At 39.4% G+C, this 15,046-nt stretch overlaps 1 protein-coding gene across 2 annotated transcripts; it reads right to left on the minus strand.

Moving 5' to 3' along the window:
- Window positions 1-5,281: 5,281 nt before the first annotated feature.
- Window positions 5,282-11,612, minus strand: sh3gl2a (SH3 domain containing GRB2 like 2a, endophilin A1). 2 transcript variants are annotated; one of them, XM_029499816.1, is made up of 9 exons: window positions 11,589-11,612; window positions 10,908-10,980; window positions 10,384-10,527; window positions 9,999-10,132; window positions 9,745-9,903; window positions 8,983-9,086; window positions 8,710-8,825; window positions 7,513-7,524; window positions 5,282-6,324 (listed from the first exon to the last, which is right to left on the minus strand). In XM_029499816.1, the coding sequence occupies exons 1-9, from the start codon at window positions 11,595-11,597 to the stop codon at window positions 6,128-6,130; spliced, it is 948 nt and encodes a 315-aa protein (XP_029355676.1). In that variant the 5' UTR covers window positions 11,598-11,612; the 3' UTR covers window positions 5,282-6,127. The 2 variants fall into 2 exon arrangements, with proteins under 2 accessions (XP_029355676.1, XP_029355666.1); XM_029499806.1 differs by lacking the exon at window positions 7,513-7,524.
- Window positions 11,613-15,046: the final 3,434 nt, after the last annotated feature.

The following is a 15,046-nucleotide window of genomic DNA, read 5'->3' on the forward strand; positions in this document are numbered from 1 at the left end:
AAATGGTTATGGTGAAAACAAAATCATTATTGTAAAATTTTCACACATTCAACGAAATGTTGTCTCTTTCTTTTTAGGAGCTGGTGTCTAAACCTTAGTGACAGAGACCTTCTCAGGGAGCAGTGCTGGCGTCGGAAGTGAATCCAGAGATAGGAACAAACTTAGACCTGACAGTCAAGCCTGGCGTCGGACCCCCACAGACCCTCATGGTATGATTAACAAATTTTACAAGTACACACACATAAAATAACTGTGGGCACTTACATGTTTCTTTCTGTCTCCACCTCCCCTCCTTTCTTGGCTTATAGCTGCTTGACCTGTCTTACTGCCTCATTTGTCATCTCCAATCACTTGCTCTTTGAGCAGCTCTGACAGACAGGGGTATTAGCTGCTTCTGTCTGGTGTTGAGAGCTGAGCTTTTCTGCTGAATGGGGAAACTATGTATGAACACCACAGGAAAACATGTAATGACACACACTGCCACACTCCCACCAACAGCTGCTCCACAGTGTATGAATGTGATTGTGCATGTGTGAATGATGATTTTCATTTTTTGTCTTTACGTCTACTTAAAAAAAAAAAGAAAAAGAAAAAAGAAGAATAAATTCTTTCTTAAGGCTGTTTTTTGGTGTGTAACTGTACAGACATGAAGAAACCTGTGGTGGAAGATCAGATTGTTTGCTGAAGTAAAAATTGCAATTCTAAACTAAAAGTCAAAACCAAAAGAAAAAGTTATCGTTGGAACTTTTTTTAACACTGCAAATATGACTTGACTATTGTTATGGCCGCAATTTGATACAGAAAAAGAGCAGTTCAAACACAACAATGAACTAAGTAACTCATGATAATAATTTGTAAACTTTAAAGTTGATGTCATTTATCTTTAGACATCACTGCTGAAATATCTATGTAATATTTGTAACAATGTATGCTGTATCACACCCATACTCTAGCAATCAGTAGGCTGTAGAACCAGTTTAAATGTTCTGACAGGTTTCACTTGAGTTATCACAGTTTGATTTTTATTGTTCCCTCTGCTTCAGTGGAACTTGCCTGTCACTGGTGTGGGTGTCTTGCTGCGGTTTGGGGTTGGCCAGAAAACACATGCAGCGTACCATTCATGCATTCGGAGCTGTGGCTGATTCAAATGTCAGCTATGATAAAGTGGACTGCCCTGCCAGTTTAAGCTTGCCATTGTTGGCTAAATGAGAGAGTGCACAACATTGCTCCACTTTACACGCGAACACAATGTCTGAGTTGTTGAATCCAGCTTCTACAGACTGGCCAGTTGAACTGGATTTCATTTCAATGAGAACAAAGTAGCTCTAATATAGTAACGACTGATTGAATCCAACTGAAATCACAAACCACAGGCTCATAAAATAGAGACAGCATGCAGCAGGTCAACAACCACTCAGCTGACTATATTTTGAAGGGGTCTGTCTGAGTCGTGGTCAGGTGATAGAAATGTTCAGCAGCCATGAAAGTCTGTTGGTGTCAGTAACAGGCTGCCATAGACAGGCAGGACAGCTCTGAAGGTCTTTTAGAAAAACGAGCTGCTGCCTCAGTGGTGCTGCAACCAAGCAGGCCACCCACCAGGAGAGACGGTCTCAGGAATGCTTTTTACTGGATTGCTTGTCTTGTGCAGCCCCCACTTCAGACCTACTCTGTGTGTGTGTGTGTGGGAGGGGTGGAGAAATGCCATTACATATATTAGCTGCAAGAGAGGAGTGTGTGTGTGTCTTTTTATGTGCACGCACTGTGACCACCAATGTTGTGGCTATGAGTCTTTATAGTTTGCTGACAGAGGTGAAGTAAAGAGTTTTCAGTTTTTATTTGTTTGGCAAGTTGATTATTTGATAGAGAGAAATGATCCAGCTAAACCTTTTGAAGTTGAATAATGTGTTAAGAGTAGCATTAGGTTAACATTGTGCATCATGAGTCTGACTGTGTTAGTGGGCAGATTTAACATTTCACATGCAGATATATTTAAGTCTCTTGATAACAGCTGTTTGGTTTTTTGACTGTGGTCATGATGTTTCATATGTAAACTTGAGCTTAATGTTAATGTTACTGTGTTTCAGTGTTGCAGCTGGCTGAGGTGGGTTGGTGGGTTAAAATGTAATGAAATGAAATAATTAGTTCATTCTTATGCATTTAGATGTCAATAAATGTAAATGTAAAAGTTCATTGTTTGCTTTGCTAAGTAGAAACTACTTTAATTTTCACCACAGCGTTGCCTTGTATGTAAATGAGAGAAATTGGTAAATGAGAGAAAGACAGAAGCACCAAAGAAGATGTGAATACAATTGAGCTCCATGTTGAGCACTGTTAGTGTCCCTCCACTAGAGGAGGTATTTATCCAGGCGTCAGTTTTTCCCACTGCAGGAGAGCAGGTGAGATTCCACAAGAAGGCTGGCACAGTGTCATAAACAACATTTAATAGGAGACGCCTTATATCCACAATATCCACCTGTACACATATGATAATGCCAGTTACTGTAGCTTGTGGTAGACAGAAGTGTTTGTAGATTTGTACAGCATGTGCAACCAGTCAAACAAAGCGCAGTCTGTGTCTATATTTGTTGTGATCAGAGGAGTGATATGCTAAGGGTGTGTGACTGTTTCGGTTACATGCTCTGATGCTATTCAAAAAGCCCTGGTGGACCTCTTCTGGTGTCTGATATTACAGTTTCCCCCCTTTTCAAAATATGGGATTAATGCCATTGCATATTGTTTTTATATTATGAATGTATGCACTGTGGTGCGGGGGGGAGTAGGGAGGAGGCACAGTGACTGTGGTAAGAGATAAAGGTTGAGGAGCTAGAAGTGTCATCATGTCTCTGCTGTAAACTGTAAAATATTTAGAACCACAATTGGCTAATCAGATTGCCACGAATGGGAAGGTCCTTCATGTCTGTGTGACTCACTGTCATACCTGAGCTTCTGCATGCAAAATGCTGCTCTCTGAAACTGAATTCTTTCAGCCATGTGTTTCGGTCATTACTGCATTATGACAGTTAGTGTCAAATCATGTTACAAAAACATCTGATTAATGCAGCCTCTGTGCTGGGAATCAATATGCTAGTACATTTGTATTGTGCTTCTATTTAAGAATAGAGCTTGAGCATATATACATGTATAAATATATTATTTATTTACTTCCACCAAGCACTGATAGCAGCTGGTTTTATTATGTTTTATTTTTTATTTATTTAGGTATTATTAATTAGATTGTACAAAGTTTGGATCCTGTATCGCAGTTCACATCATCTTTAAGAATCTTAAACCTGTAGTCATGACTGATGATGTTGCACTTATTGGGTTATTGGATCACTTATTGTGATCACAACATTTCAATCTTCATTTACAAAAGAGATTTTATGACCTGACCTACTTTTGCTTGTTTGGATTCTTGCAAGAAGACATGAAAGAATCCACCAGGAAAATAAATAATGTATCTATCATTTTCAATTTTCTGAGCAAAGTCCCTGCTGTGCCTTCTTCTTGCAGCCAAAACCAACATCTTGAGAAATGTAGTGACAGGAAATAGCTACTTAGCAAGATATTTCACGATTTTATGCTCAGCTTTGGTTAAATTAATTTTGAAAATTTAGATTTTTTTTTATGCCTGTACCTTCACCTTTGCATTTAGCTTGAGTTAAATTCCTGCAAGTGTGTAAGAATGAAACGTCATCACCGTAAAACCAATTTTATTTGAATAAGTAACATCTACTTACCACAATTTTTTTTTCCTTTACATCGAGCATACAGTTGTAGAATCCAGTGCAAGAGTAAAAGAAAACAAAAACAATACAATCCAAAGACAATCATGTGCAGCACAGAGAATCCCTCCATTCACGTTGCTTCTGGATAATATACTGTTTATATACATTTATACTGTATGTGTTTACTTCTATCACAGTTACAAAAATAAGATACGTTACTGTAGATGCGCGACTATACACACAAGGTGAAAACAAAACACAGAAAAGCTGTACAGTCCTCACTGAGGGCAAAGATACACACGATTGTTAAAAAACAGTGAAAGAGAAAAAAGAAGGAAGGACTTAGACCACTGAAAAATTAAATAAATACATGACCTCTTCAAAGTGTACTGTTATTCTTCTCCAGCCAACAAGTATACGGTCTGTTAAAGTTGTGCTTCCCTTAAAAAAATAAAACGACACTTACATGTGGGTTACCGGTCGATCCTGTGTCATTATTAGAATTCGACTGCATATAATGAATTGGTCGTTGAATTAAAGAGACATCCATGTTTGTTTTAATGTTGAACACTGTCAGAGACAGTATATCTTAAATACCTCAGTAACAGAGGTCCTCTGCAAACCCATCCCTGTGCATTACATATACAATACGCAAACCCAAACACACATCCCTCCCCTGAAAAGACACACATTACGACAAAATGGATGAGAAAATAGTGTTTAAAGATCATTTTGCAGGAGGGCCAGGACGTTGCAGAGAAAAAAGCCTCAGTGATAACAAGCACACTATGGCACCTCACTACTCAGTTGACTAAAATCTCTAGCAACCAATACTGGTTTCTAGATTATCAGGACATGAGTTAGCAATGGGAAACAAATCATACTGCATATGAGAAAATAGCTGGTTAGGAAAAATTGAACTTCATGTTTAATTTTTCTGAGGTCTGATGTGACATGGAAAGGGATTATCATGATGAAAAGGGTTTTTAGTGTAAGTTGCATCATTTTGATTCAGAAAATATTTCCACTAAGACAAAATCCAAATGATTTTTCACTCAGTTTGGCCTTTTGTACACTCCTTTGTCCTCCAAGAATATTGTTGTTGGTTACGTCTAGTTTTTTTCTTCATCGATTGCTGACAAACAGCTATAGCTAGTGAATACTAATCAGACTCGTAGGCTTGCAGCAAACATGGCTGCACCTTCAGCTCCAGAGGAAACAGTTTGCCCCAGTGAGCTGATCAAATCCTATAAGTTATTATATCACATTACATCAACCAATTTTCACACAAGTTGCTGATAAAATACACATCAGAGGACGCAGTTGCTGTACCAGTTAGAGTTTTCTTACACCACTTCAGACAGTTTAAACTTTACAACTTGTGTCTGTTGTTTTTTTGAAAATCACAACATCACTTCAATAATCACTGGCTCAGATAAGTAATGCCACCTACTTAAGAATAAAGTCCCCCCCCCCCCCCCCCCCCCAAACTACCCCCTTTCCTTCAGAAAAATACTGAAGAACTACAGCTTCATCCTGTTGTACTAAACAGACTTATTGACACCTTGCTATTGGAGTTGATTCAGGTTTCTATAGGTAGCTTTGGTATCTAAATCACATATGACCAATCACACACGCTGATATGTAAAGAAAGTACTATGAGTAATGTCTGCTATAAGTTATGATCTAGTTTAATCTGTCTAAAAACTATGAATAGTTAAAATGTGAAGATGTCCCTTCAACAGAATTTTTAGGGCATGACATGGATACGGTTTCTTCAGAAACAGCCTGAACATGCCACGACTACAGTAAAATAATAATTTCAAAAAGTAAGGGAATTTGTAACAAAAAAATAAATAGATAAATCAGCTCAATAGATTTTTTTTAGATAAGATAATATGTTTAACATTTGAAACCATGCTTGACCTACAGTCTCTAACAAATATGAAGCACGTGGACCTTTTTTTTTCCTAGAGTGTGAGAAAAAGGGTTCTACTTACTGTAGAGTTCATAATACAGTGAGCAAGAGATAATATGATTCTGGAAGCTCATGACAGACTGACAGCCAACTTAAACAGAGACAAAAGCCAGGACAAAAACTGATAAAATGGCTGTGGAAGCCTGCTTCCTGGGATAACAGGAAGCAAAGACATCAATGCAGATTTTTCCTCATTTCAAAGTTTTTAAAATCAATTGGTGCATTCTTGCCTTATTTCATCATCAATCTTGTTCACATCGTCTTAGGTTATTTTGTTGTTGCTGTTTTGACTCCTTTGAAGCGGAGCGCGGTTGGTTAGTAGGAATGTTGAGGAAAAGGTTACCAGGAATACTGAAGAGAGGAGCTGGAGGCCAGGGTTAGTTTAGCCACTGTTGCAGATGCAGCTGGTTGTTGTGATGTACTAGTGGGGCAGCGGCACCAGGATATCCACGTAGTTGATTGGGAAGAAACCAGAGTTGCCTTGCAGCATCCCCTCGTACCAGTTTTCATCAATCTTATTGGTCAGGGTGATGATATCGCCTTCCTTGAAGCCTAGCTCCCCTTCATTCTCAGGGTCAAAGTCGTACAATGCACGACAGGAGGGCTGGTCCATTGGAGCTGGAGAAAAGGAAAAAAAAAGATTTGAGGACAGAAACAGTAAACAGAGCCCGGTTTATACTTTTCTATAGCATCTACGGTGCACACAGAGTGTATAGGGCCATTTCTACATGTACTATATACTCTGCAATTAGCCAGCAAAAACACCAATTGGCTTTGGGGTTTCTTTACTTTCATTTAATTGACCTTCTTGAAACTACTGCAGCAAAGAAAAGAGAGAAGAATTTGGACGAAATGGTGCTGATGACATTATTAAACTGATTGAGGTTGAAGAGAGATATGGAATAGACTTAACCAATCAGAGCTGTGTTAGTCTGTCTTTGACACATTTAGTTACATTTTCAGTGAGGAGCATGTCAGGCTACGCGGGGGCCTTCACCGGAACTACACCATACTTCTGGCATTCAATACATTCACCCTTTAGAAGTGCTAATAACATACATCAATTAAAGGCATAATGATCACAGAAAAGGCTTGTGAAAGACTCACCTGGAGACCTGGCTGGAAGGGGGAAAGCAGAGGTAGAAGCAGAGAGGGCAAAGAAAAAGAGACACATAACATGAACATCAGTGATTGCAGAATGACAACTGGGTGGACAGTGTGTAAAGAAACAGTCTGATAATTTAGGAATTGGGAGAGCCAGTCTCCTCTTTTGTGAAATGCAAAAATTATGTGAAAATATACATCTGTATGATTTACGCTGGTTGGAAAAATGTCTAGTTGGGGTTTTATAAGAGACAAGACTTCAAGGATGAAGCTGAACATCCTAAAAGTTATCATGCTAATTTAATCTGTACAAAACTCTTAGTGCAAAAAATTACAATTTGATAGAAACCATTTCTTGGCTGTGAGGACTTGTTATTGTTATTGTTGTAAAACAAGAAATTGCCCAGAACATAATCCAATAAAATTGATCCATGAGTCAGCGTTGGAGTGCAGGTGGGCGACTGCTTCATATTTAGTATTCAGACATTAGAGTCTTCTTTAAAATCCATGAGAATAAGTGCACTACCCAAAATGTCACATTTGTTTAACTTCAACAGAAAGGTGAGTCAATTTGATTTGAACAAGAGTATCCAGGGGTTAGGGTTAGGGTTAGGGTTAGCCCCCCCCCCCAAAAAAAAAAAAGAGAGAGATAAGAGTGAGTGAGTGAGATTTTGTATCTCTTCCTAAGTCACTCTTCCTCACCTGGAGATCTTGCTGCAAAGGGGGAAGGAGAAAACAGGTGAAAAACAATCATTTTAACAATAGCATCATTAGATGAACAAATGGACAAGTAGAGTAGGCACAGTGTTAAAGAAGTAAATGAACAACAAAGCAAGAAGAAACACAAATTGGATGGTAAATTGAAAGACAAAACGAGGAAGACAGACAAAGAAACAGGAGGAAAAGACCGATTGGAAGATAAAACAGCAAATGCTCTTCCCCTTTTTTTTCTGTCATTGTCAGTCTGTTATTATTTAAACTGTGAGCGGATGGCACTTGTTTTTCTTCTGTTTGTATCATTGTATAAAATAGAAAAATAAGTGAATAAATGAAAAATGACGAGTTAATAGAAGAGATATGGCTGTATCTCTCTGGGGGTCACTTTTGTCTCACCTGGACACCTTGCTGCAAAAGGGAGAGAGGAAACAACACGAGGGGGGACAAAATGAAACAGCAAAAGTGTGTTTGAGTTTAAAGTGGAAATGATGGGATGGAACTGCACAAATGAGCAGGTGACCACACAGAAATAAAAAATAAACATGAACACAAGTTTGACCTGGCTCACCTGGAGACCTTGCCCCTGGAAGATTGAAGAAAAATCAGAAGGGGAAAGAAAGAGCTGTATTTATTGGTTGTGGGTTGATAGATATTCTGCTCAGTAAAGGTCATAACTGAAATGTTGGGAAAGAGCTGGCAAATAAAAGGTAAATTAGCAAACAACGACGGTACCATAAATTCTCAAACTTCTCTTAAGCCTTTTTCAAAGTCAAATGTTTTGTTTTGTTTTTTTTTTTGCTGTTTGAAAAACTGTGTGTGTGAAATGCTGTGTATTTGTAGCAAATCTTGTACAGTATTAAGTTGTTGATCAAATTTGATTCAATATTGTGTATAAATGTATCATTCAACTTTAACATGCAGTGCATGATAACAGCTGTGCAGCATTTCTTTCTTTGGCTTTAACTTAAGGTAACCAGCTGCTGGATTGGCTTTTGTTCGAGAACTTATAGATTGGTGAAGGAAAGAAAAACTTGAATTAACAGAGGCAGGCCCATAAACTGTTCTTAAAAAGGAAATACTCTTTCAATATTTACTGCTGTGCCTTTGCATCAGTTGAAAGAGAAACTTCTGACAGAACCAGGACTAATTTCTGAACTCTGAGGTTTGTATTCTGGGTCTCACCTGGAGAGCGAGCACTGTGGATGCCACCGTTGTGGTTCTCACTGATTGAGAAGTCCAGAAACGTGCGTGGTTTAGGAGTGTACTCTCTCCTCGGCTTGGTGGAGGTCTCCCTTATACTGCAGAGTGGAAAACGCAGTGTGCGCGCAAAAAACATTAATTCCACTTTGTAAATATCAGTCCTGACATACTGCTCACTATCTCAAACATCTTCCAGTAAGTACAAAATAAAAAAAAAAATAAAAAAAAAGTAAAGCTTTAGCTTTCAGCACTGACCGTTCGTCGATCTTACTGCAGAGCTGTGTGAGGATCTCGACAGCCCGGGTGTGATACTCCACCTGAGCGTGGACCAACGCGGCCAGCTGGCTCACCTGTTCAATCTGTTGATGCGCAAAGAAGAAATATTGATCTACTATCTGATGGCACTGACAGCTAATTGCTATTTCAAGCTCCTTTAATCTTGAGGCTTTATTGTTGTGCCTTTCACAGCCTGCAAGGATTTTTGGTTTGTCTGACCAACAGTCAGACACAACTGAAAGATGCTAAATTTATATAAAACTGAAAAAACACAGTTCTGAAAACTTGATGGTGCGTCTGTTTGGCTTGATGGGAGAAATGGAAAAAAGTGTTATTTATTTGTAAAATTGTATTATCATTGCATTTCTTATCATTATTATTCCTTAAATTGTTGTTTTTCTGCCGATGTGTTAATTGATTAAGCAATAATTAAAGGTGTCATGAATTGAATAAGGATCACAGACACACGGGTGAATATCATGTATATTTTTAATGTAATACTCTCCACAAAAACCAGCAGCTGATAAGATTTTTGTTTTTGTCAAGCAGTCATGACCCCAATTTAATGCTATGGATTGTGGTACCAAGTGGATAGTGGGACTGGATGCAGTAGCTGGATACAGCAAAAAAGGAAAGTCAGAGAAAGCCCAATAATAAATGTGGCTGCATGACTCTAAAACCTAGAGAATGTAAGAAAGGCTATTTGAATGAGGACTGCACACTAAGATCATTGATGCTTACATCGCTCTCCAGAAGGTTAAACATGCTCTGCTCAGCAATCTCCTTGGAGTCGTCAAATTTCTCAAGTGCTTGTTTGATCTCATCGTCCGTCAGTTTGCCCTGACGTTTCTTCTTATAATCAAAGTCAAGACGGCGGCCCTGCATTTTCTTCAGGTGATGCTACAAAACAAAATCAGATTGTAAATCTAAACCCTCCTTAAACCATGGATGACTGATTTTTTTTTTCTCCCATTGATGTGTATCTACAGCTGTACCTGAATCTCCTTCAGATCTTTTTCATGGAAGTTCTGCATTGGGTCAATGAAGTTCTGCTTGACCTCCATATCCAGAGCGTCCTTAACCTCCCCCAACTCACGCATGGCTTCTCCGGCGTCAATCAAAGCAAGGCCTGAAACGAGAAAAACACTGAAACAAATGCATGACACACATTTCACTGTCAGTGTGTCATTAGATTCCTTTTTGAAGAAAATTTTGAAGACATTTTCTCTTTTGAAGTCATTTTAATTCCTTTACTTCGGAATAACAAAGGAAACTTGAGATAACTAGTCTGTGAAATGAAATGATGCCAATGTGTTCGTATGAAGCTCATAAAATTTTTTCCCCTCTTTCTGCCAGAAACTGTTATGTGTTGTGGCTCACCAAATGTAGACTCCTCTCCAAGCTCTCTGCCAAACCTCTGCATGGACTCTCCAAGGATTGTCTCATTCTGTGTGTAACCTGGTCCCTTCTCCTGGCCTCGCATACGTGACATGGAGTTCATCATGCTCATCTTAGCTCTGGTGGCTGTAAAGACAGGCCCAAAAGAAGCTGAACACCTTATGGGCCAAGTGTTGGACTACTATAACTATATGTAGATATTGACATGTAGAAACCAGACACCAGTCTTGAATGTAATTATTTTTTTGGAGTTCATATTCAGAGCTTAGTGTTTAGTTCTCTCTAACTGGTTCCTAAATGATTAATTGGCCACTAGTAGCAGAAAACAGCATCAAGCTCATATGAAAATTATGACTTTACATCCAAATGTCAAAGTGTGTCTTGGACATTTGGATGTCTATACTTTTATTTTTAATACACTTTTATTGTCACCTTGAGGAAATTTTCTTTGTGCTTACACAAGCAAACTAAATTTGCATGCTCATGATATAAAGTACTTCTTTTACCTGGGTTTGGCTGCAGATACTCAGTGGTCTTGGTCATGATATCCATCACTGCCCGGGCAGTCGTGTCCACTTTCTGCAGAGCACAATGCAAAACAACAAAAGGTACAGAAAGAGCAGTGAAGAAAGGGATGTGGGTCATTATGAAATCAGGTCATGGCTAAAAGGCTCCAAAGGATGATGGACAAAACAATAAAATAAAACACCTAGAAGATTAAGAAGGTGTTTCTTTGTTCTGCAGCTTGATAGTGAGAAAGAAAACATGTAGAGGTGAGAACGAGGATCACTTCTATGTTCTAGTTTCAATGTGAAGGGATTCATCAGTCTCTAATAGCTTTTCCGTCTATGGCATACTAAAACTACTGATATGTAAGAACAAGAAAATATTCCATATACGTTTACACATTTGTGGAAGTACACACAAACACTAAAATTTGAGTGAAACAGCAAACTCTAGTGACACTTTCTGGGTTTGAATGAGGACAAAACAGAAAAGGCTAACAGCCTGCAAACATTTAACCCATTTGAAATACAAATACCTTTCGAGCTTAGTAATGTTTGCTTGCTTGCCTTCGGCAGTAATGTTCAGTGTAATCACGCAATGTTTGATCTGTTTGGATCCTGCAGTATTGACTGACTAGTTTGAAGTAATAATCTCTGGGATATTTAAAAGTTTACTCTTGCCTTTTCCATTTCAGTGAAGTCCTCATCGAGCTTTGTTCCCTCCGCTCCTCCAACTTTCTCACTCACTTTCTGCAAAACAAACAAAAATTAACAAACACATGTCAAGGTTGAAATTAAATCAGTTCTGCAAGGATTCGACAGATGAAAGACTTCCCACAGCACTTTTAAGTCTTTTCTCTTAAAAGAGTTTGTTTTTGTTCAGGGTGAAATGTAGATGACCATCAATCCATCCATCCAGGATACAAGCCCAAAACCTTCTTGTACTGTGTGAAAATGAAGATTATTATATTATTATTTTAGGTATTTATTTGCCATGATAGTCTGCCTGATGACTGTTTAGTAGATTACTTATTAAATAACATCTATTTAACGAGGCAGAGTCAACTGCAACATGACCAGGTCACATTCACTCCACTCTGCTTACGATAATGTCACGCAAACCCACAAATATCAGCTTGACTTTGTTCTCCACATGACAGATTGTAATGTGAAGCTCATCTCTCACCAGTGTTTGTCATTTATCTTCACTTCTCTGACAGTGATCTTTAGCAGGATAAACCTGGCATACATTTGTGTTATTAATTGGTGAACAGCTGAAAACTCTCCAGTAAGAGGGCCCAATATCTTTGTCCTGACACTAAAGCAAAGCCTTGTTGTAGTTACCAGTAGACTTGAGCAGTTCAACCAAATAATCTGAGCAAGCAATCTACTTGCAAGCATCTGCTTGCTCAGATTATTTTGGAGAGTAAGGACTAAAAGAAATACCAGAAAACAAAAACTATTTTTCTACATCTTAGTTACGATCTACGATCTGTAGTCCATCCTGTAAGCCCAAAGACGTATTGCCATATGTTATAAGTGAGCTCATAAGTGATAATATATACAGTCAGAGTTTAAAAAAAGCATACACAGCCGTGTCACTTTGTCTGGATTGGCTTTAAAATGATTTAAAAATCTGACAAACGTGATACTGTGATGCAGCAGGAGCAGTGATAAAATATCAGAAAGAGAAGAAGAGATGAGCCATCAGCAACGAGCTGTGAGTGTCAGCTTCTACAGCATCAGATGTGACACAGATCCATGTGTGCAAACAGAAACTCTGTCTGCTGATTAGATTTGCAGCTCTGCTACCCTCCAGCTTCAATCTGTTATGTAACCAGACGCCTTGGGGGGGCAGCAATCTGACACAACAAGGCCAAACATGATCCTCAGAGGAAGTACTGAACGGGCAAAAACTGCTTTCAGGGAATGTCATTGTGCATGTCTAGAGAAAGGATGAAAGCTAAGGTCAGTAGAAGTCTTTCCTCGAGTGAAAAATAGGGGAGAATCACATTGTACATGTTCTTGGACAGGTGAGTGAATTTTTACATTTTGGGATATTAATAATTAGCACGGTTCGTTACACTGAGATTGTAGTAGCGGGAAAAATAATGATTAATATGTTGAGTTTAACTGGTTTTGAGATTCTTAAGCAGGTAAACTTGAATTCTTCCTTCAGCGGGGAGAAACAGAAACACAGAGGGCTCCTCTTTGATGGACAGAACAGAGAGGTTTAGACTTAACCTCTGACAGAAGTTTATGCAGTCTAAGACTTTCTGAGGATTGCTGCTTTATGAGTAATTTTAGCAAAGACTGATCCCACATGAAAGTGAATGTGATCCCACAGCTCAATATTCTCACAGCAAAGCAAAAGGCACACACACACACGCACGCAAGCACACAAGCACACAAGCACACAAGCAGACAAGCACAGTTCAAGCTTAGCAGCGGGCCACATTTTCTGTCATTAGTTTCACCTACACATCCCTACAATGTCTTTAAATCCTCCTCAAGCTGGTCACCATGGTGACAGTTATCTGCCTGTGCCAGGCTTATTGGGTTCCTGTTTTGTTCTGTTTCTTCTCTCTGATGACTTTCATCATGTGTCCTATCACCATATTTCTGCTGTTTATTATGGCATCAATGCAGCAGGAAAAAGAGCCATTTTCCTACAATGAGCATGAACTACACTTAATCGCAACACAAGTTTGTAGAAAATGGAAAACTAAGTAATAGAGATGGTATTTGGTTGACTGAAGGGAAAACCAGCAGTATCTTGTGTTTTGAGGACAGTAAATGTGGTCTCACCTCCCACAGAATTCAGACCTCTAAAGTCCACCATGTCTTATTTGTGTTTGTGTCCCACATTCATGAATAACTTTGGCTCAGAGATAGAGGCTGGGGAGTGACAATCGGCCATTTCTCCAGCTAAACAGATAAGAAACCATCAGTGGAGTCCTGTGGGGGACGTGTTTAGCTTGGCAGAAGCAGAGAAGTTGAATGAATAAGCATGAGCTGTTTTGTGGAAGAGCTACATCACTGCTGTGCACACATCTGCCCCTGGCTGCTGTCAGTGCATTTTTACCCCTGGAAAGTGGAGAGCAAAAACAGAGCTGGTTTTGTGTTTTCAGGGCTGCACGCTGACGAGACAGCAATTTACTACAATGATGTCGGGAAGTTGCATGCTGGATACACTAAGATACATGAACACTAGAACTAAGACGTATTTAGGGACAGCGAGAGGCAATACAGCACGTCAGAACCAATAATCACCCATCCCCCTGTCTTCACCCTCACACTCTCCTCCCTGTGGGAGAAATTCAAATTCGAGTTTGAAGGTTTGAGCAGCAGTGACAGCAGTGTGAAGTGAACTTTACAGGGAATGAAAGGATAAGTCAGATATGCTGCTGCGAATGGCAGTGGTGTAGTTGATATGTAGACTGTGATGTTGCAGCGTCGCACACTGAGCACAGTAGATGGAGTCTTTGCGGAGTTTCCCCATCAACTAGATTTCATAACTAATAATAAGTCACGGCCACAACTTCTAGTGGTGCCAAAAAAAAAAAAAAAAAAAATCCCATTATTCCTTACTGCCCTAGCAGGCCACTCCGCTCTCTAGATGGAGGTTTACTTGTGGTTCCTAGAGTCTCCAAGAGTAAATCTGGAGGCAGATATTGTTCAGTTATCAGGCTCCTCTTCTATGGAACCAACTTCCAGCATCGGTCCGGGGGGCGGACTCTTTAGTAATTTTCAAGACCAGGCTTAAAACTTTCCTGTATGACAGAGCTTATAGTTAAAAAGTTAAAGTCCTCTACTCTTTAGCTATGCTGCTATCGGCCTAGGCTGCTGGGGGAAGGACTGAGCTTCTCTCTCTCCCTCCGTCTCGCTCGCTCTCCTTTCCTCCCCCCTTGCATGCGTTGATAAGAACCATCCTTCTTAAAAAAACACAGTTTCACCCAGTTCTAAGCATTTATACTGAATTTACTAACCATGTTCTGCCAAAGCCTCTGTCTCTCCCAGTTCCTCTCCTCTCTCTCCCTGTCCTCATCCTGCAGGTGGTGACTCATCTCCATCCCATGTTCCTGCAACACCTGCTGGTCCCATATTTCATGAATTCTGTATTACAGCTCAACTCCATG

The sequence above is a fragment of the Echeneis naucrates genome, chromosome 1 (genome assembly GCF_900963305.1).
Source record: "Echeneis naucrates chromosome 1, fEcheNa1.1, whole genome shotgun sequence".
Classification (NCBI taxonomy): Eukaryota; Metazoa; Chordata; class Actinopteri; order Carangiformes; family Echeneidae; genus Echeneis; species Echeneis naucrates.

Coding starts and splice junctions, on each gene's coding strand:
- sh3gl2a (XM_029499816.1), bottom strand. Junction 10,528..10,907: donor GTATCTGCAGCCAAACCCAG/GTAAAAGAAGTA, acceptor CTGTCTTTACAG/CCACCAGAGCTAAGATGAGC. Junction 10,133..10,383: donor TGGAGAGGAGTCTACATTTG/GTGAGCCACAAC, acceptor TTCTCGTTTCAG/GCCTTGCTTTGATTGACGCC.